This window comes from Polyodon spathula, chromosome 2 (genome assembly GCF_017654505.1).
Source record: "Polyodon spathula isolate WHYD16114869_AA chromosome 2, ASM1765450v1, whole genome shotgun sequence".
In the NCBI taxonomy this organism is placed as follows: Eukaryota; Metazoa; Chordata; class Actinopteri; order Acipenseriformes; family Polyodontidae; genus Polyodon; species Polyodon spathula.
This window is the reverse complement of record NC_054535.1, coordinates 12,779,758-12,800,576: the sequence shown is the minus strand read 5'-3', so window position 1 is coordinate 12,800,576 and position 20,819 is coordinate 12,779,758. Positions and strand designations below refer to the sequence as shown.

Genomic DNA, 20,819 nt, shown 5'->3' with positions numbered 1-20,819 from the left:
TTTTAAAGAAGTAGGGTAACTGTATTTGAGCAACACTATGGGATAACCATGGGAGAAGCATGGTAAAGCTGAAAAAAATACCATTCTAAAATACAGCGGTAACGCTTTATAAGGGTATGGAAAGTGATAAAGAAGTTTTTTTTTTCATTATTATATCTATATCCTGTTAACTTTATTGAAACACATGAAGATGTGTGACATGTCAAATAATGTTAACTGGCCCATTTAAAAGAACATAAGCACAAATGGTTAATAGCATTCATGATGGTGAGACTTCTTAATGTGCGATTCATTTCAGGAAGGCGTATCCATCAATAGTTCAGCATGTCCTCAAATATATAAAACATTTGGAAGTTTACTGACACATTTTGTCCTTCAAAGTTAAACAGTTAAACACTCTTACAAATCCTACATGCTTACAACATCGACTCCTATTTATTTATATTTTAATTTTTTTTTTTTTGTGTACACTGAGTAATCTGAGTAATTTCTGTGTAAACTAAAGCCTGGTTGTGAGAATGGCTTTGGGTGACCCGCTGAAAAATAACAGATGGAAACCATAAACTTTGAAAGTAAATAAAATAGAAACTGTTATGACAATTAAATGTGCTATATAAACATTGAGGATTAAATAAGAAAACTAGATTGTGCTAATAAATGATCACATTACACTTAACTTTGTCCAAGAGCACTGGGTTCCAAAAAGTAAAGAGCTACAAAGCTGTCAAACACTGTATTATCACGCATTAAAGTTCATCTTATATTATTTAGATTAGATTAGATTATTTACTTGTTGCTTTTTCCACACCTTAACAATAAATCAAACAAAACATGTTTGTCTGTTTTCCCAGTTTTCACAGCTGTTATCTTGGGTTTTAAAACAGTGTTTAATATTTAAGATAGGTACAAAAATATTAGTGTTGTTACTCTCATGATGGAAGGGTCCTTTCTGAAAAGCACATATCTTAACTGGTGTAAACTTACACAAAAAAACTGTCATTATCACATGCCATTTAGGATCAACTAAAATTTGAATACAACACTACCTAAAGGACATACATGTGCTCTATGTGTATACATGTGCTCTACAAAGCTATATTTTATAGAACACAGTGGTTTAATCTGCAAATACAAACCACAGTTCAAAGGCTACTGTTACACATTCATTGTTACCCAAAGTGGATGGTATGAAGTATGCCAGGGTGGTAGCTTGCATTCTTCTAGTCAGGTGTGCTGGTCAGTTGTGTTGGCCAGAAGCCGTCTTAATGAGTGCCCTCCTTAATTACTGATATACTGCAGGTGGGTCCTCAATACAGAGAACAATATTCAAACATTGCAGTATTAAAAAAAACAAATCCCTCCTATTACTAAGTGCTTCCATCTGACTCCTGGGTTGTCCTCGTTCAAAATAAGAGTTTGGTGCTGAAATGAAAGCAAATAAATCTAGCTTCTGGGAGTTATTTTAAAGAAAATAAATGGCAAATATTTAGAATGTGTTGGGGTTTTTTGTTTTGTTTTGTTTGTTTGTTTTTTGAGAAATATATATGTTTTTATACATGCCCAGGAAGAAACAGTACGTTCAGAATTGCTGTTGGTATTAGAGCATCCACCAAAAGGGGAGATGACCCAAGGCCAACATTCAGACACGTGCCAAATAGGAAACAAATACTTGTATAGTAAATTACAGAGACATGCCTTCAACTAAACTTCTTAGCATACATTTTTACAAAGCAGATATGTATCATTAACATGGCTAGAATAGAGGGAGCAATCTCATTTGGACAGCAAGTGTTCCAACTTGTTCAAATTCACTTGGCTACTAATTCCCTTTGGCAGGGAAGAGGAAGGCTTGGGGTGGAATTTCACAATATGACACTCCAGAGTGTTTAGATATACTCCAAATACGCAGTTGTAGGGAATATGCGTTCATATATTGTGTATCTTTAGAAGGGTAATTGGTATGAGATGATTGAATGACTCTAAAAGCAGTTCCAGTTTAATTTAATTTATGTAAGTAGTCAAATGTCAGATGAGGGAAAGTGGGCATTTTTCATATTAACCATACAAACTCTCCTGGTTTGGTACAGCATACTGAAAAAATATCCTGCAGTAAACACTCATTTTCCATATAAAGGCTTTTATAAGAGTACAGTGTTTATATTCAGCAATGCCAATCCAAACACTGTTCTGTTTACTGCTCCCCTGTGCAATGTTGAAGTACAGCTGAATCCTGTTTATTCAGGATATTCCCATTGTCTTTATTTCACTGATATAACTTAACTACCATCAGTCTGATTCCCATTGCTGCCATGAACCTGTCAAAGGTGATGCATTCTGTAAATGCTGTCCACTTTTAAATAAACGCTGCATTGCCTTAATTTGTTAATAATACAACATGCAGTGCTTGCAGGAAGCAAATCATGTTCAATGGGAATAATCAAGAGACCAAAAGAATTTAGATGGTATTGCTGAAATCTCACTGATTCCGTCAGTATTGACTGATCTCGTCCAATTGTTAATGGTAGCAGGGTGCCTTAAGAAAGTTAATTATGTACCTTATATTCCCCTTGAAGTAGGGGTTTGGGTGCCAAAAAAATGTTGTTAGTTTATTGACTCTGAAAGCAGACTGTTTGCAGAAGTCACAAAAAGCTATAACCCCCCCCCTTACCATATATAAAGTAATGGCACTGCCAGTTGAAAGTTTTACAATCCTGTATGTTATGAGGAAGTTACATTAAGCTTGTGTAAAAAGGCTATTAAAAAATGTGTTGCTCTGGTGGCAGAAAGTTCTCCATTAAAGTGATGATCAATGCTATGGTTCTTGCCAATACCTTTTTTTCCAAATATATCCATTATGATAGGCTTTTGTCATTATTTTTATAAGTACAATTATACAGGATAATTTAAATGTTGCTAATTTTATAGAAAGGGAAAAGGGTGTGGTTCACCCATGTACTGGTAGCCCCAATTGGTTCGCATAGTATACTTAAACCACCACACTTTCTAGTGCTTTACCATACGACTCTTCTATGAGTTTATGGTTTACTGTAATAAACTTTAAGAATCATGCTTGTGCAGTCTCTTATAGGTTGTTTCCTGAAAAAATGCCATTTATCAACACACCAACACAATTCAGTTATGTAACCTGTGACTTAAAGGGATAAATAGCAATTTAGATGACATAGTTCAAACGTTTTTTTTTTTTTTTTCATTTTTTAAAAAGTCACTTGTAAAACAACAATGTATTTAGTAATAAGGGACATAAAAATGTATCTAAAAAGGTTGAATACCTCCCTGCTAAAATAAATACTTTCACATCCACAAAATGAGAAGTTAACTATGGTCCAGCAGTGAAGTTGTTTCCTAAAGTTCAGACACACCCTATTGCTGGAACAACAGATTGTATCCAAATAAGACTAAGCACATTAATGAAGCACATTCCTTATGTCTTCAGTTCGCTTTTAGTAGGCTCTCTGTTTACTGTAATTAACCCTAAAGAAGTCCAGCAGGTGGAGGAGCCGAGGCAGTGAATTAGTGTGCCAAGATGGCCTGACCGCTTTAAGGAAAACAAAACTTTTCAAAATAACAGGTTTCTTTTGAGTAATTGGTACGTCCCAAATACCTGATATTCACTTGTGTTGCTTGTAAATTATTTTTAGAAATTGTGTTTTTGTAAACATTTATTTTAGCACTGATTACTAGAACAACAAAACATGTACAAGTTTTTGGTATTGTGGTATAATGGTATTACACTAAAACAAACAGCTACACAACTACAGCAGCTGCAGGTCCGCACAGCTGGATTTTTGTGACATTTCTGTTGCAAAGATCGTTGCACATTGCTATGACATCAATTCTATAAGAATTATTCTGAAATTCACACGTTGCTTCATGACAAGATAAACATGAGCCCATCTGGCCTTAACTTACATACAGTATATATAGACCCTTTTTAGAATGAACATATACGTTGCATATATTTAGTTTTCCTAAACCAACGTCATTTTGTTTTGCATATTTACTTATAGAGCAGAGGTTGTTTCCTTGACATGTCGAATATAGAGAAATCAATACACTGCACTTCCTCTGAAGTACCGTTCACCAAGATGATATATCTATATTTTAATTCCAAACACGTTGTTTTCTGTACAGTACTGTGTGCAAAAAGGGCGCTGATAAAAATTCTAAATGACAACTACATTAAACAACTCCAATTTTGTAAATATCATTACTGGTTCAGTATGCCACTATATTTGTAACCAGGCCTGCAGTAATTGGGAACAGTGAATTCCAGCAGTCACACTGACTCGCTGAAATATAGCCAGGTAAAACACCCTCATTTGAAGGACCATGTTCACAGTTCAAAATGGCTGTAGTCCAGTTTCACTGCATTATGACATCAGGTTCAATGTTGAAGAGCAAGTCGTCATTCCCTCTGCGAACCTCCAGCAGCAACGCAGATTCATTTACCACAGCTTCCAGCAACTCACTGGTTGTCGACAAAGGCCGTCCATTTAGTTTGACAATGATGTCCCCACCTTTGATTCCACCTCTGTTGCAGATTGAGAAAATTATTTCAATGAAGGGGCAGGCACACTGGCCTACTGCCTTTACTTATGATTCAAACAAAACCAAACACAAAAAGAGATTAAGATCTCTTAACACAATGATTAAACTGAAAGAGTTATTATAAAGATAACCAATTGAGTTCATCTATAAAAGTAAATGACTGAGAAAAAGCATTGGCTTGGAGAACTTTAGGAAGAGAGAATTGTTGCAGGAGGTGGAGCTCACTTGGTAAAAGGCAAGCTCAGTAGGAATAAATACAATTTGCTCCACATATACAGATATACATATAAATGCAGCAGGTCAGCTATAGTGGGTGGCTTTTTAAATATATTTTTTAATCTATATGGAAATTCCAAGCCTCGTCAAATTCAAACCTGTGGCCCTAACTTCAGCCTAAACTAAACACCAAACAAGTTGTTGAATTGGCTGAAAAATACCCTTCGTTCAAAACCTCTGAAAATAAACAAATGTGAGAATGACTTTCAGGAAACTGACAGCTTTAACTGGAAAGGTGCATCTTTACGATTTCATTGGAATGCACATACTTTTGAGCTGGGGAGTCTGGAACGACTTCAAGCACGTAGATGCCACTGCTGACATCAGGGAAATCTGCATTCTGCTGCTTCAGTTCTTCAACCAAGCTAAACATAAAAGCACATTTGTATTCAGTTGATGTATGTACCTTGTAATAAAGTCCTATTTATTTTTCTCTTTTGCTACTTAAAAATATCACGCCTAAATAGTATGATCATTTTGTACATTATTCATTTCAGAAAAAAAAAAAAAATATTCCAGTCAAACTTAGACCATCTAAAAAACTAAGGAAACCTCAGACTGTACTGTAACTTGTGAGTATAACAACTACCATCTCTATAATGTACAAAATCAAGTTTCTGTGGGAGTAATCTGCTGACAGCCTTATTTTGTTCTGTTAGAGTTATGAAACAGAGAAGCTCCCATGGTAATTGCTTACTACTGGAAAAATATTTAATTTCTCTGCATTTTAGGCTGCCATCCCGGAATTGGTGTCTCATTCTTTTTGATCATATAGTAGCAGATGTACTGCGATAAAAGTAGATGCACCTTTCATTCTCACTCAAGTTCCCCTGAGCTCATCTTTACAGACAGTAGCTTCTTAGGTTGGTAAGATACAGTCTGCCTGGTATCACATGCAGCAGGATCATCTGGGATGCATGAACTCATTGGCCAATCGGTTATTGTTTTATTTTGTTTTTTCAGACACCAAAACGTAACTACATTTTCTTAAAACGTCTACTGCAACAGTAATTGTATACAGTAAATTAAATACAAAGACCGCTCTGGTTGTGAGCTGAGGTCAGAACCAATGTTCGGTTCTAATCTAGTGCCCTTTATCTAATCAGAAGCCTGGTCATTCCGAACTGACAATCTGGCAATTTGTTATTTATTCAGTCATTCATTTTTTATGTTACAATAATGTTACTGTAATAATAAAAGATTGACAAACACACTTCATATTTAAAAAATATCAACCAACCAACTCTAAAACATCTCTAAAAGTAACAATAATAACAATAATAATAATAATAATAATAATAATAATATATATAATAATTATTATTATATTATTATTATTATTATTATTATTATTATTATTATTATTAAAATAATTATTATTATTAACATTATAATAACTTCGCTCTGACTAGACAGTCTCTGTTATACATTTTTTTGCCTATATTTACCCTTTATTCCCAACTGTGGTCTGGACTATGTGTCTTAAAAACATACCCCTTAATAAATAATTAGCAAATGTTTATAGCAAACATGATTTTATCGTTACGACTCATTTTAGAAAAAAGCTAATCCGAGTGTTGTTCTCCACTGGCAGGTGAGCAGGTAAATCTTGAATCCTACTTGATCAATGTGGCTTTACATGGGCTTTATGAATAGGGCCCGAAGTTTTATCAGTTTCTTACAATTTTTGTAAAATACAGATCTTTCAACACATAGCATTAAAATATCAAAAGGAAATAATATTTTTAAGAGCAGTCCTCTACTTACGCAGTGGTAATAGTAAGCATTCGTATGCCAATGAAACGCTTCTTTACAGCTTTAACCTCTGTAAAACATAAAAAAATAATACAAATACAAATACCAAAAAGACTAAATAATGGCAGGGTTTACATTTTGCTATTATTACATGTCACTGGAATGGACTTGCATTATACCTGAGAACACAAAGAAGGGGAAAGTAAATCTCCATTTTCATCTCCAGTTGCATTTCTATTTGTCACAATAATTAAACACAATATTATGCTGCTCAAATAAATCCCTGTGTTTTGTTAACCTGACTTAACAGCACAAAGTACTTCTGACACCATTCGTGGTTCGGAACTTGGACTTTGTCCTTCAAGGGGTTGGGCAATTGAGCTCAATTACATGTTCTGACAGTGGCAATTAAACTTGTATTATTGCTTTATATTTAAAAAAAAAATACCATTTGGGTTTAACAAATGCTGGGTCGCATAAAGAGAACATGAATTAATTGCGATTAATGCATGCTGTGAGTAAACAAAGCAATAGTTTGGTGCTCAACCACAGTAGCCACAGTGTTTTTAAAGGCAAAGCCATATTTCAATGCTTACAAAAAGAAGTCTGTTTTGTGGAAAGACCAGGATTCTTATTCATGTATTAACTCTTGCGAGCTTCACTTAAAGTTCTGCTAAACTAGTGGAAAGTGATATCGAAAGCCATTTGTTACTAAACATCAAAAATGTATGTATTTCATTTTTTGCTTAATATTACACTACCTTAAAATGAAAACATGTAAATATTAACAAGTAAATACATACTTTGATATGAACATTGTCAGCCTGGTGGTTTTATACAGCATGTTAGGGATTTATCTACATCTATATCAGGGGTCGGCAATCTTTTTGTGCAAGAAACCCAAACTGAATAGAAATTCAGAGCAAATGGTCTGCAAACAGTCAATCACAAACAAGCAATTTCTGTACTTTAAAGTGCAAAAAAAAAGATTTAAAATCGATTATTGTACTTGCAGTGCGCTTCTTTAATGTGACTTCTGTTGCTGCATCGTTTTGCTAATTTCTTTCGGTTCATACCTGGTCAGGTTTAGCTTCATGCAAGCATTCAGGCTTTCTTCTGTTAATCTTGAGCGCACATTGTTTTTGATGTGATTCAAGTGGGAGAATGCCTGTTCACTCATATAGGTGGAGCCAAACATGGTTAAGAGAGCAAAACTGCTATTCTGCATTGTGCCATATGGAAGTGGACGTTCATTCCGAGTTTGCAGAATGAGGTTATCTTTGTGCTCCAGTTTCTTCAAATCAGTCGATTTGTGCAGTTTTGCTAGTTCTGTGGGTTGCCGGGCAAGGCTTTCCAGATTTGAATTTAGAGTGTGAAACTTTTCAACCCAAATGTCTGACTCCTTGAAGTTGGCAACTTCCAGCTCCAAATCTCCGATTGAGATTCCCGGAATCAGCATCCAGTGCTTCCACACAAGTTTCATAGGGACGAATCATAAACTGAACAAAGTGCTGTGTCTACGAAAGTCCACAAAACGAGACTTGAGCCATCAGTGAAAGGCTTACCTTTGCGAATGATCTCTAAATAGCTTGTGAAACATGCATTTAAACCTCCACCTTTGTTTGACCATGCCAGTAGTTTACTTTGCCCAGCTGGCCTTTTTCCCCACCTCACCTTCTGGGTATTTCGCTGCATATGAGACAAAGTGGAAATCTTGACTTCTCCATTCTGGCTGAAAAGAACGGTATTCCTTATCCGACATCTTTCTTTTTGCCATTTTTTAAACAAAACTAAAGAGCTCTACACTACACTTCAAACCTAAAAAACAGGGTTAGTAAAAGCGGGGTTACAGATTGTGTTTCGTGTGCGTATTGCTTGTTGTCTCGACCAATCAAAATACGATAAAACAGACTCCAGGAATACAAGCACCAGTAAAGCAGCAGGTAGGTGAATGTATAAATAAATAAATAAATAAATAAATAAAGTGAGATATCACGTCCCGAGTTGGTTATTTGTAGATATGTGATGTCGCTAATAGTATGTTTAATTCATTCATTCATTCATTCATTCATTCATTCATTCATTCATTCATTCATTCATTTGTGTGTGTGTGTGTTAATTTGTGATTGACTTGACAGCCATATTTGTTACCTGGAGAGTCAGGTATGGCTCGCGAGTCATAGGTTGGTGACCCCTGATCTATCTGAACATGTACTTTCATTTGGTGTTTTGGTCATTCAGTTAAACCTTTGTTTTTAGGGGAGAATATCACACCAAATAAATCAATATTGGGCATTTTTTTTTTTTTTTTTTTTTAATATTATTGAATTACTTATTTTAATTATGTTGTTTTTTACAACAACAAAAAAAAATCTAAGCGGGAAAGTATCTCTTAGTCATTGCTCAAATGTAACAAATGGGGTTTACTGTATCCTATTCCACAACTTAAAATTAGACAAGTCTTATTCATTTCCACGTGGGAACTCGGTTATAATAAATAGACAGCATGCATAAGGGACTTACTATACCATTACTGAAATGCACATGAGAAATACGTGTCAATGATATGGATCACCTACTTCTCCCCATTTGTGCCAAAGATTAACTCAAATAACTACCGACCTTGTAAGATAAGTGTAAGATAACCATCACACTTCAAGTTTAGTTTTACGTTTAATAAAAAAAAGGGCAACATTTCTCTTTGTATCATATGAAAGCATAGTGCCGATACCACTGTACAAAAGAGCCAGGCTCCCTTGAGGGGGAGATATCGGGCTTATGTCTTAATTTTAAATTGTGTCACCTTCCTGCCCTGACCCCTACCCCTGTGCACGCTATAATATTGTACAAATGACTCGACAAACAGCATTACTTGGCAGCTGGAATAATCACAGGAGCTCCCTGATCAATCAGCTGTGTTATCAATTTATAGTGCTGTGTGATATCTAAAGGAACCACTTATTACAAGGAAACAAAAGTCTTTTTCTGTGACATGGCATAATGTGATAAAGCAAATGTGCAACAGTCTCGCAAAAAAAAAAAAAAAAAAAAAAAATGACTTCTGTATTTTAACAGAATATCAAACAGGAAAATATTTGTTGGAATGTACTAACTTGACCAACTGAGAGAAAAATACAAGTGTGAAAGTGGGTCAGTGCGGGATTTACTAAACAATGCCTAATGATGTAAACACAATGCAATGCTCTTTAATATCAAATGTGCTGATCCCAAATTAATACAGATTAGAGTGCAATTAACTAAAGCTAGTTGCAGCATAACATATACATCCCAGCTTTAAAGCAAAAACCGTGCAGCAAGTCCATTCAGTAGCAGAGTTAATTACAGTACCGTGTGGGTCAATGTTTTTCTATGGTATTTAGGTGGAGACTATTTGTTTTCAACTTCACTAGTCTCACCTGTATGAGAGACTGGTGTCTGAGACTGGAATATGGTAATAGTTCCTTAATAGACTTTGCTGTACTAAAAGCAAGTTAAAACACAGATGTTTACAATATCAACAATAAATATTAATTTTCAACAATATGTTTCCTTATTCTTTATACCCTATAGTATTTAATACAAAAAAAAAAAAAAAAAGTTTAAATGGATTATAATGCTTTAAATTCACCTTATGATTTTAGAACTCAATAAAGTGTAGGAGATTTTTGGATTGGTTTCCTGGCCTTGATAAGAAAAGTTCATTTTTTTAAAATGAATAACTACATTATGCAACAGTCTAAAGACAAAGAAACATCTTTGTTCAGCCGTTTCAATTGATTGTATTCTCAATGCAATACAGAAGAACTTAAATAATTTTACAGTTAACGTCAAGGTTTACCTTTGTTGTGTTTGTCATGAGACTCGTTGAGGAACTGTGTGATTCGATCAGAAGGAATAGCAAATGAGATTCCAGCAGTCACCTTTAGGGTATTGATTCCAATCACCTCTCCATCCTATTGGAAGAGTGGGTATTCAGTATTTATTACGGTCAAATTAGAAGGGTCTGTAGATATTCTGCTATTGTGAACTAAACATTTGAACACATAGTTATATACTTACAATTACGGCCTCTTACTTTCAAGACAAGATAAAATAGAGATAACATGAACAGATACGAGTGCAGTCAAATATGAGCCTTACTTGACTTGGTATTACCACCATGTTCCACAGCATTCCAAGTTCATAGCTAAAGTCAAATGTTCAGTTTAAGCAATGATTATTTCTCTTTGAATGATTTTATATATATATATATATTTATATATGTCCATATTTGAACTCTTTATGATCTCTTCAGCTCACAATACTTACCAGATTTACTAGAGGGCCTCCTGAATTCCCATACTGCAGTGGACATTAAAAAGAGAAAACAGAAACAGTAATAATGCACTTGTTCCCTGTGTTCTGCCGTTATTATGAGCGCTACACAGGGATTTTTGTTTAATAGATTGAGCACAAGGTATATTTTCAACATTTATTGAAAAATGTAACAGTGTGGTCAATATTTCATGAAAGCAGCAAGAAATGCATGCATATCTCTCAGAATTATCTCCTTATGAAAAGTAGGGCGGTTTATTCCAATACAGAGCAAAACTGCTTCCCATCATCAGGCAAGTGGACAATACAAAATAAACTTGTGTTTTTTAACCAATCAGAAATCGTGGATTTAGACATTTTTCTAAGCCTGTCTTTTCACTTACATTGATAATAGCGTCTGTTTGAATGTAGTCCATATCGGAGTCCCTGAGGCCCAGCTCTTTCCCATCTCTCTGAGCCGTGCTGACAATCCCTGTTGTTACTGTGTTTTGCAAAGCAAAGGGGCTCCCTATAGCAACAACAAATTCTCCAGGCCTGAGGTCAGAAGAGAGGCCCAGCAACAACACCTGCAGCTTTTTCTGTAAAACACAGAATAACAAAGCAGTATCAGCCTGCATGTCACCTACACCTTCCTCCCTGTTTAATATCATGATTTATGAGTAATTCTCTGTTGCTGTTGTTGCTGCTTTGCTTACAAAAGTTGTTTCTGAAAATGTGGGGAAGCATATTGGTGTTACTCTACTTTATATTAAAATCTCTGCATTAAAGGCAACTGCCACAGTAATTCCCAAATCCTAACTGTAATACATGAAAACTAAACTAAACTCATTTTAAAAAACTGTTGGTTTAATTTATCAAATAATTTTTATTTGGCATGCATGTTTTTTGTGCCCGCTGGACCAAGTTAATCTTACAAGTGCTTTCTAATTAAACAGGGGACCAAATTACGTGAGCCCTTGTTTACTGTAGAGTCAACACAACCCAAGTGGCCTAATTTTGAGCTCCCCTGCTGAAATAACAGTTGATCTTGGCAGCAGAGTGAAGCCAAGTGAACTCAATGTACAGCAATGCTGCTCAAATAAGCACCAGTCAGCCATGCTTACTACATTAGAAACCGATTCAGTACCGTCAGCCAATCAGCTTCCACTTCTACCGGGCCCTAATTAAGCGATAGAGCCTGTCGATGCGGGCTCTACCGTGTGGTAGATGACCGCGACTGGAGTTATGCGTCCCGAGCTGTAGGCGAGGGCACTAACAAAAGTCAAGGTCATCTACCACATGGTAAAGCCCGCATCGAGAGGGCTCTATCGCTATTAGAAAACAATTTATTTCTTTATTCTCACTTTAAAAAAAACTTTAAAACCTAAATTTACTAAATTTGTTATCCACCAAAATCAGCCAATCAATACTTTGCATCCAATCCTGTACTGCAACTGCCGAGATCCAATCACAGACTGTCACCTTGACTGGCGCACAGACACAGCATCTTTCAACAACAAAGTGAGACAGTTCAGTATTGATCCATTCATAGATTCAGAAGAGAAAGGCTTTGGCTGACAGTAGAAACAGGGTGAGTTAGGAGGCATTGTAGAGTGGTATTTAATGATTGTATTGGTAATTCAGACTAAATCGTACATGGACGGTTCAGTAATTGCTCGTTTATTCTTCAGGCAACGTCAAGTTTTCTAATAGGGATGGTGCCCTGTCGATGATGGCTCTACCGTGTGATAGTTGACCTTGACTTTCGTTAGCAACCTCGTCCGTCGCAGTCAACTATCACACGGTAGAGCCATCATCTATGGCCACTATTGCTTAAGTATATGACACAATATAGGGCATGGCATTTTTTATATTAGCCAAGTCTCTTATAATTCTAGTATTCTTACACAGAAAAGTAGAGCTCTGTCCAAAGTTCTTGCATACAGGAAAAGAAAAGCAACAGTAACAACAACATATGAAGGATGTCTAGACTCATTTAATAAACACTGAGGCACAATAGGAACACTAAGTGACTGCAACATTTTTGACAGATCTAGGGCACACTATGTTAGTAATATCCATCAGCTGACATTGTTTTTAATACATTAGAGTTATCAAAGCTTGCAGGAAAGACATTTCTAACCTAATTTGATCACAACTGGATAACAATTGAATAGGTATTGTTTATGTAAAAAGGCAGATGAACCAGCACCCCTTATATATCCAGATACTGATATTCTCAATAGCATTTACAAAAGAATTTCTAAACCAAGTTTCATTACAATTGAGTAAACTATAAGATACTAGCGCCGGGACGAACACAGGATTTTCATGTTGGGATATTTGCTCATAATTTAAACATTCGCTCGAATATTCGTTTGTTTTTAGAAAGTAATAAAAGCCATTATATTGCTCTGAATGTTCAAGTTAAACGTTGTTTTGTTTACTCCTGAAATAGAGAATACATAAAGCTGACACCACATTTGATTTATTTCTCTTTTTTTTATTCCTTGCCATTGCCATTTCTTTACAGTAAACTGTGGCCATCGACACGTTTTCAGAAAGTAATAACATGAGGTTTACATGTGCCTTTTTGTAGCTGAACAAGCAAACGAAAACTAAAATTTAACTTTAAACACTTCATATAAAACAAACATGGAAATAGCGTTGTAAAGTGGTGAAAAAAACTCACTGTTCTCATTTATTACATTCCACATAACGGAAAGTCGCATCGATAAACATAACACTACACACAGCTTGAAAGTTGAGTACTATCAAGCGAATGATGTGGTTGTCTTTTTTTTTTTTTATATCCACTGTGATTCTGACTCGCTCTAAAGCAGCACAACGTGCTATTGTCCCAGATGGCTTTTCATATAGATCACTATGTGTGTCTGGTTTGTCTACTTTTTCCTATCTAAAACTTTTTTATAAATGATACTTGACTGCTGTTGATTCTGTATATATATATATATATATATATATATATTATATATATATATATATATATTATATATATATATATATATATCCCTTAAAGCATAAAAAAAAAAAATATATATATATATATATATATATATATATATATATATATATATATATATATATATATATATAAGTAAGCAATAAGGCACAGCAGGGTGTGGGATATATACTCTAATATCCACACGCCCGGGTGCATTATAAGTCACGAGGCGAAGCCGAGTGGCTTTAACCGCCCGAGACGTGTGGATATTAGAGTATATCCCACACCCTGAAGTGCCTTATTGCGCTTATAAAATGGCTCAACCAACATTACAAACCCCCAAAAAACGTAAAAACATGTTTTAATTAACAAAAAAAGTAATTTTTATTAAATATCCTTTCACCACTGCCTGAATTTAGAAAAAATAGTCCCTTAAAACATAAAAAAAATAAAACAAAAAAATGCATTAATTAAAAAATAATTTCAGATGTTGACTTGAACATTGCCATTGAAAGTGCAGTTTTGATTCGTTACACTTCTTGTAATTCTTGGTTTATTCATTACATTTTAGAGTAAAATATTACTGCCCATTTTCATCATGACACAGTACAAATGAGTCTGCCTTTAAATCAGGCAGCACAAATAAGACTGCCTTTAAATCACGCAGACCCCTCCTCACAAGATCTGCAATAGTATCAGGTGAGAGTGCGTTTTTTTTTTGTTTGTTTGTTTTGTTTTTTAATAATCCCTTGTTATCCGGGGACTTAACAGGAGGTAACCATAACAGACTTGTGCTACAGCTTCACAGTGGCGAGAAAGACGTTATTTGCATGGAATACCCGGTTACTTATCAAACTGACTGCAATTTACAGCTTGATAACGTGAAGAACTACTGGGCCAGTGTTAAGAAACTATTTAAAACAATGCAGGGCACAGCAGAAAACATGATACCATCGTAGCTGGACACATTTAAAAGGTATGGCAGGAACTGTCTAGATAAATTTATAAATGTTCAGCATCAGATCACACAGCTGCGAAGGGGGTGGGTCCAGTGGCAGCAGGCAGGCAGACCGAAGAACGGACAGTGGGAGCAACGGCAACAAAACATCTTTTAACCACAAAGTATATTTTAAGAGGGACCCATATATTTTGTGAAATGCTGAAAGTTTAATGGATATTTTTTAAACTATTTATTTTCAAAATGGGACCGGGAAACGTCGTAGTTCAGGGAGAAGGAACAGAGCGATCAGAATGGCGAGTTTTGAATTTTGAATTTTTTTCCACTACTTTAATTAATCATTCGTGTCCGCTTCAGATTCACTTAATATCTCATGTACAGTTCAGTTTCCCAAAATCTCAACATTTACATAAATCTCGTCTGCCGTTTTTTATTCTAAATTCTAGTCTATGGATATCTGCCAGTGATTTGCCCGTTTTTGAAAAAAGTGCCGACCCATGGTGATATGCTGTAATATCAACACCCCCATGTGGCCTGTTTTGACCAATCAGGATAGAGTATTTAAAATGCCCATTTTATAATCTCACATATCACACAGAGCTCTTTTTCATTTGCCAGATTCTGCTGAGACGGTAAATAAGCGCAAGGTATTTTTGTCATCTCTAGCGAATACGAACATCTGATTTTTGTATCTGAATACATGTCAAAAAATATTTGTTCAAATATTCGGATATTTGTCCCAGCACTATAAGACACATCCACCCAGTCAACGGATACAATAATAAATCCCAAACCAGTTAAACATAGATAACGGGGATCTGCCTTGAATTGTACATCATAGCAAGGTAAAGCTTGTACTTGTAAGGTATTGCTTGTGTTCAGAAACAACCCTTCTGTGCTCATTATGAATGTAGACACTTCACTAAATGCAAGTAATGATTATAAACACTCAACACAGATTATAACATTTCTGTTTTGTTTTTGTTTTTTACATAAACTTGGTTAGCGTTAAGCAGATTGAATATAACCTACCTGAGGGTTAACCTTTATCGTTGCTATGTCTAACTTCTTGTCAATGTCTTTGATTGTGGCCTCGTAAGTATCACCATTGTGTAGTTGCACTTTCAGGTGCTGTCGACCTACACTTGTGCTTGTGCTTGATACAACGTGGGCGTTCGTCACAATCAGGCCAGTGTCAGACATAATAAATCCTGAACCACTGGACAAAGGGACATTGCGGCCAAACAGTGGATGTCTGAAAAGAAAAGAACAGGCAATAACTCAATTGGTCCTTTGTCGATGTTTCTCACACAGATGGCCTATATGTGATTACCCATAACTGAGAAAAGTAGATAGATCACTATTTGCTTTCCTGTTCTGCTTCTTTGATCCATTCCAGTACAGCCAACAGTAACTGGCTCTTCACGGTCCTGCTTTGAGTACTTAAACTATCTTTCAATGTAATTCTCAGCAGCATCTGCATTGCAAAGGACTGACTGTGTATGCACACACATTTCTGAAACAACACGACAGTTTACCAGCAGCTGTTCGATCCTTTTCACTTAACACGTAAACTGTTATGTACATAATGTTTGCACATTTGAGAGCGTCATAGCGCATTCTGTAGCACTGTCCAGTTCAGACTTTTGTAAAGCTGCTGGCTGGTTAAATAGACGCTGATTAGCACTAGACTTGGAATAACTTACCTTTTGTAACATGAAGTTGCCAAGATTGTTTTTTTTTTTTATTTTATTGTATTAGATATTTAGATAAAACCAGGAAAAAAAAAACATGTTATACCTTTTACAGCTTCAGATAAAACCTGGAAAAAGCTGTGTTATCTGTCTGACACACATTGCAAATGTTCCAGAAATATTCAATCAAAGGTGCCTCTGCTAGGTATCCTCGGCTTCACTCTAGTTTCCACTCTCTTTCAAATGCAGAAGCAACCATGTCTGTAACCATGGAGACAATGTAAATATTGTACTTTTTGAGTGTTCTGTTTATTCCATGGGGAAAATAAACTTTTTTTTTTTTTTTTTTTTTTTTTGCTGTTTCTGGGCTGTAAACAAACACATATTTTCTGAAATGGTTTTTTCTAGGTTATGAAAAGCATCTATATAAAGGTACTTGCTGTGTTTCTGGATGTAGCTACACCCATGTTTCCCTTATTCAAAATGATTTGGCATGGCATGCTGTAGCCCTGTATCATTTTTATTTCATTGTATCAACACTTTATTTGTGTAGGTAAAAAAAAAATTAAGATGTTTGCATTGTTTAAAGCTCAGAAAACAAAGTAGTGTGTATAAAAGTGAAGTGTTCTGCTTACAATTACCTTAAGAAGAGCTCAATATGCACGACTGCAGGTGCAATCTTCTCAACGACATCTGCAATGAAGTTAAACTTGAATCTTGGACTGTCGGGGTGTTGGGGACCTATACTAGCAGAAACAATTGTGTATGTTAATAAACCCATGTAAAGGTTCGTCCCTTATACAAGTGTACCATATTAAAGCACAGGTAAGCATTGCAGAGCCCAGGGATATAGTAAATCATATTTAAAAACATGGTGGAACGTAATAAACAATGCTAAATTAATATAGCCATGGGAAAAACTGTGTCTTTACACTGCTATTTTCTGCAAAATACTTTTTGAATATTAACTGCATTGTAAGAGCTGGAGAACGAATTGACACACCTTTTGGTGAAGTTAATGGAAACCCTGCTGTGTATTCTGTAATAAATAAAAGCTACAAATAAATGCCACCCTGGTTTATGGATTATATATCCTGACACCCTATTAAAGGTGTTCTGTATGTGTTCCTCGTTTTTTATATAACCCCTGTAATTATATCTCCAAAAAAGCATTATATTTAATGGGTACTGGCACACAAAGTCAAACTAAAGGTTATGCACATGTAACAGGGCAGAGGCTGGGTGCCAACCAGTAACTTTGTGCTCTGCAAGGAAGCGTCTTTACCACAGTACAAGAGTCAGGTTCATCTGCATTCATGGTTTTAAAGCTTTTAACTTCATCTCACCTCCCTGACTGGACAACACTGCTTATTACACATTTAAAATGAAAGGTCCTGTTTTGTTTGTTTCAAAGCAAAGTTTGGTGTGAAATCTGTAAAGAAATGGTGGGAAATGACTTCACAGTTAAGTGTCAGTTTTCATAAAATCTGACAGTTTATCTATGCTTATTTTTCCCTGGCAATAACATTGACTTTTGCTACACCTCTGGAAACAGTATTACAATAAAAAGGCTGAAATAGCAAATTGTAGTCTGTAAAAATATGTTTGACGGTAACCAGGCACAGCCAGTTCATCTTTATTAAACATTTTAATTGCCTGCTAATTGCTGGGTGGTACCAAGATGCTACAACTTTATTTTAGTCTTCTTTTCAACACCTCACAATAACTGATGGGCTCAAGATGTAAGTTACATCTCTGATTTCTCTGATCATTTGTAAATAAGGTAGCGCTGTTCAATGAATTATATGTATGATACTGTAACAGAAATACAATGAATCTTGGTTGTAAATTTCCCTCCCGACCTGTGAGGACACTAAGTGAGGACAGAGTCCTTTGGACAGGCTGGTCTGACAGTTCTTTCCCTGGGTCGGTCGGTCAGTCTGGAAGAAGACGAGACTCCGTTGCAAGAACGTATTGACCTGGACCAGGAAACAATGTAGCAGCCACAGACTGTACAAGCAGCTGCATTCGTTTACCAAGGGGTCATGCATGACAGCACATAAGGGGGACAGAGAATCGTAATCTCCTCCTTTGCATTGGTTTGTAGTGAGTTAAAGCCAGAAGGACAGTAAAAGTGTGTTGTTATTGAAAACTGTGAGTGTTGTGTTTTTGTTTGTTTGTAATTGTCTCATCTTGTCTTGTACATTACCAGACAGTTAACACAGTTCCGGAGCTGTCGCCAAGGGCAAGCACTAAACCGGACAACACTGTACCTTTGTCACAAATATAAACTGTATCACCCACCACAAGCACTACTGCATGCACCCAGGACTGGTGACTGTGTTTGTATTATTGTGGGATGGATATTTGTTTATTGTTATACTATTAAATACCCCTTGCTGTACACATTGGTGTGTACTGCCGGGGAGCTATTGTTTGGTCGCCAGACCTGGAAATACAAATAAAACATTTCTAAACTGGATTACAATTATCTCTGTCTGCTTCTTTCACGTACTGCATCACCCCTGCACCCGTCTACAATAAACCACTTTGCCAGATACAATGAAAAATTACAATAACTATTTCTGAATAATGAATCTATGTTTGCAAGGTATAAAATGCAGCATGTTTCAGTTTCAGACAAAGTTCAGGCTTGACTGAGCACCAGACACCCTGCCAACCACCCATGTCAAGAAGTAATCTACAGTGCCAACTTTTATTTAGACCATGTAAAAGCCAAAATACCCTCACAGTCAAGCTCCCCAGTGAGTGTTCAATTGGATTCTGCACAAATTCCTAGTGTTTCCTGTCTTTACTGAAGCATGTACAGAGACTTGAGTGAAATGTTTATAACTGCCTTCATAATCAATTGGCTTTCCTAAATGTATTCAGTGCAGAATTAGAGTTTTGAAATGCTTCATGCCCCCACCAGTTGCTGGGATTACCACCACATTGTAAGCCATTCAATTTGAGTTGTTTACACACACCACGTGCTGACGGTCATTGAGGCAATTTTAAAGGAAAATGACTTACCTGATTCGCAAGCTCCTTTCTGGACCTGTGTAATAGTGGGCAGTCCTTGCTGTAGCGCTTTCCTGCTCTTTGCTTTAAGCTGGCAAACATTGTGGTAAGTTTTGCCGTCGCTGCCACACACCTTGTAGCCTAGTTTGCACTGACAGACACCTTTTGCTAAGCGCTTGCCTGTCGGCTGCTTGCACTCCAGTCCGTCTCCGCAGGGTAAGTCATCTTTACGCCCGCAAGGGTCCCCCTCGCCGTGCGCACACACCAGGCAGCAGTTACAGCGGTCAGGTACATAGCCGCTTGGGCAACTGGGGCTGGGGCATTTGCTCACATCACAGCGCGCTGGGCACTTCGGTCCCGGCTCAGCTTTACCAAGATCATAAAACGAAAGCAAGACTACAGCAAAGAAAAACAGCTGCATCCTCAAGACTTTATTTTAATAGAACAAGTAATGTGTAGGATTAGACCAAAGTTAATCAAAGTGTGCGCTCACAAAAACAACCAGCTCAATGAAAAAAAAACAAAAACAAATAATAAAATACCTTACAAAAAGGTGTTAACTATCATTAAAGCATAACAACATCTTCATGTGTTTAGTCTTGCGCAAATAATAATTTAAAAAAAGTTATGCTAAAAGCAAAATTCTATTGAAAAAATGTGAAGCAGGAAGGTGTATTTAAAATAGACTACATGCAGAAGTCAACACAAATTAAAAGTATTTAAAAGCCTCAGTGTAATAAAACAAGCACCTGAGCCAATTAATGCAGCAAACTTGAACTATCACGCAGAAAAGATGTATTAGTATGCAGAAGGAAAAAAAAATCTAAGGTCCGTTTGCAGTAGTTTATTTGTCCCACTTTGTAGTTCAAGTTGTCCTCAAGCAGTGACAGCAAACAAAGAAGTGGTGCAGTTATACTTGCAACCCTCTTGGTCATCATAGCGTCTCCGATCCTGCAGAGTTGAGTTCCTGCACTGAGCCGCCCCCCTGTCGTCATGACGCCCTATTGGCTGTTAGTAGACTGTGGTCAGGAGGCTTGGAGCGCTGTCTACTGTATGTAAGATGTATGTATTTATTTACATATTTATTTATTTTACAGCGTGTATATTCCACAATAATATTGCTTGAATGAGAATTCATAAAGTAAAAAAAAAAAAAAACTAACAAAGTAAAATGTAACCTAGTTCTATAACTCAAGGTTATCACTAGAATTCTATTTTGTATCACTAGTATTAACATGGCATATCATTGAAGTAACATTAAAAATACAAATTATTCTAATGTAACATG

At 36.1% G+C, this 20,819-nt stretch overlaps 1 protein-coding gene across 1 annotated transcript; it reads right to left on the bottom strand.

Moving 5' to 3' along the window:
* htra3b (HtrA serine peptidase 3b) lies at positions 1–20,453 on the bottom strand. Its single transcript, XM_041276834.1, has 9 exons — positions 19,544–20,453; positions 17,152–17,251; positions 15,849–16,071; positions 11,298–11,492; positions 10,909–10,941; positions 10,439–10,553; positions 6,613–6,670; positions 5,115–5,210; positions 1–4,552 (listed from the first exon to the last, which is right to left on the bottom strand). Exons 1-9 carry the CDS (start codon positions 19,950–19,952, stop codon positions 4,384–4,386), a joined length of 1,398 nt encoding a protein of 465 aa, XP_041132768.1. The 5' UTR covers positions 19,953–20,453; the 3' UTR covers positions 1–4,383.
* Between the last annotated feature and the right edge of the window lie 366 nt (positions 20,454–20,819).

Excerpts from the sequence above, each read along its gene's own strand:
- htra3b (XM_041276834.1), bottom strand. The coding sequence starts at position 19,952 with ATGCAGCTGTTTTTCTTTGCTGTAGTCTTGCTTTCGTTTTATGATCTT. Across the intron at positions 11,493-15,848 it reads CGATAAAGGTTAACCCTCAG|AAAAAGCTGCAGGTGTTGTT; the intron begins GTAGGTTATATT and ends TGTGTTTTACAG. Across the intron at positions 10,554-10,908 it reads GAGGCCCTCTAGTAAATCTG|GATGGAGAGGTGATTGGAAT; the intron begins GTAAGTATTGTG and ends CTCTTCCAATAG.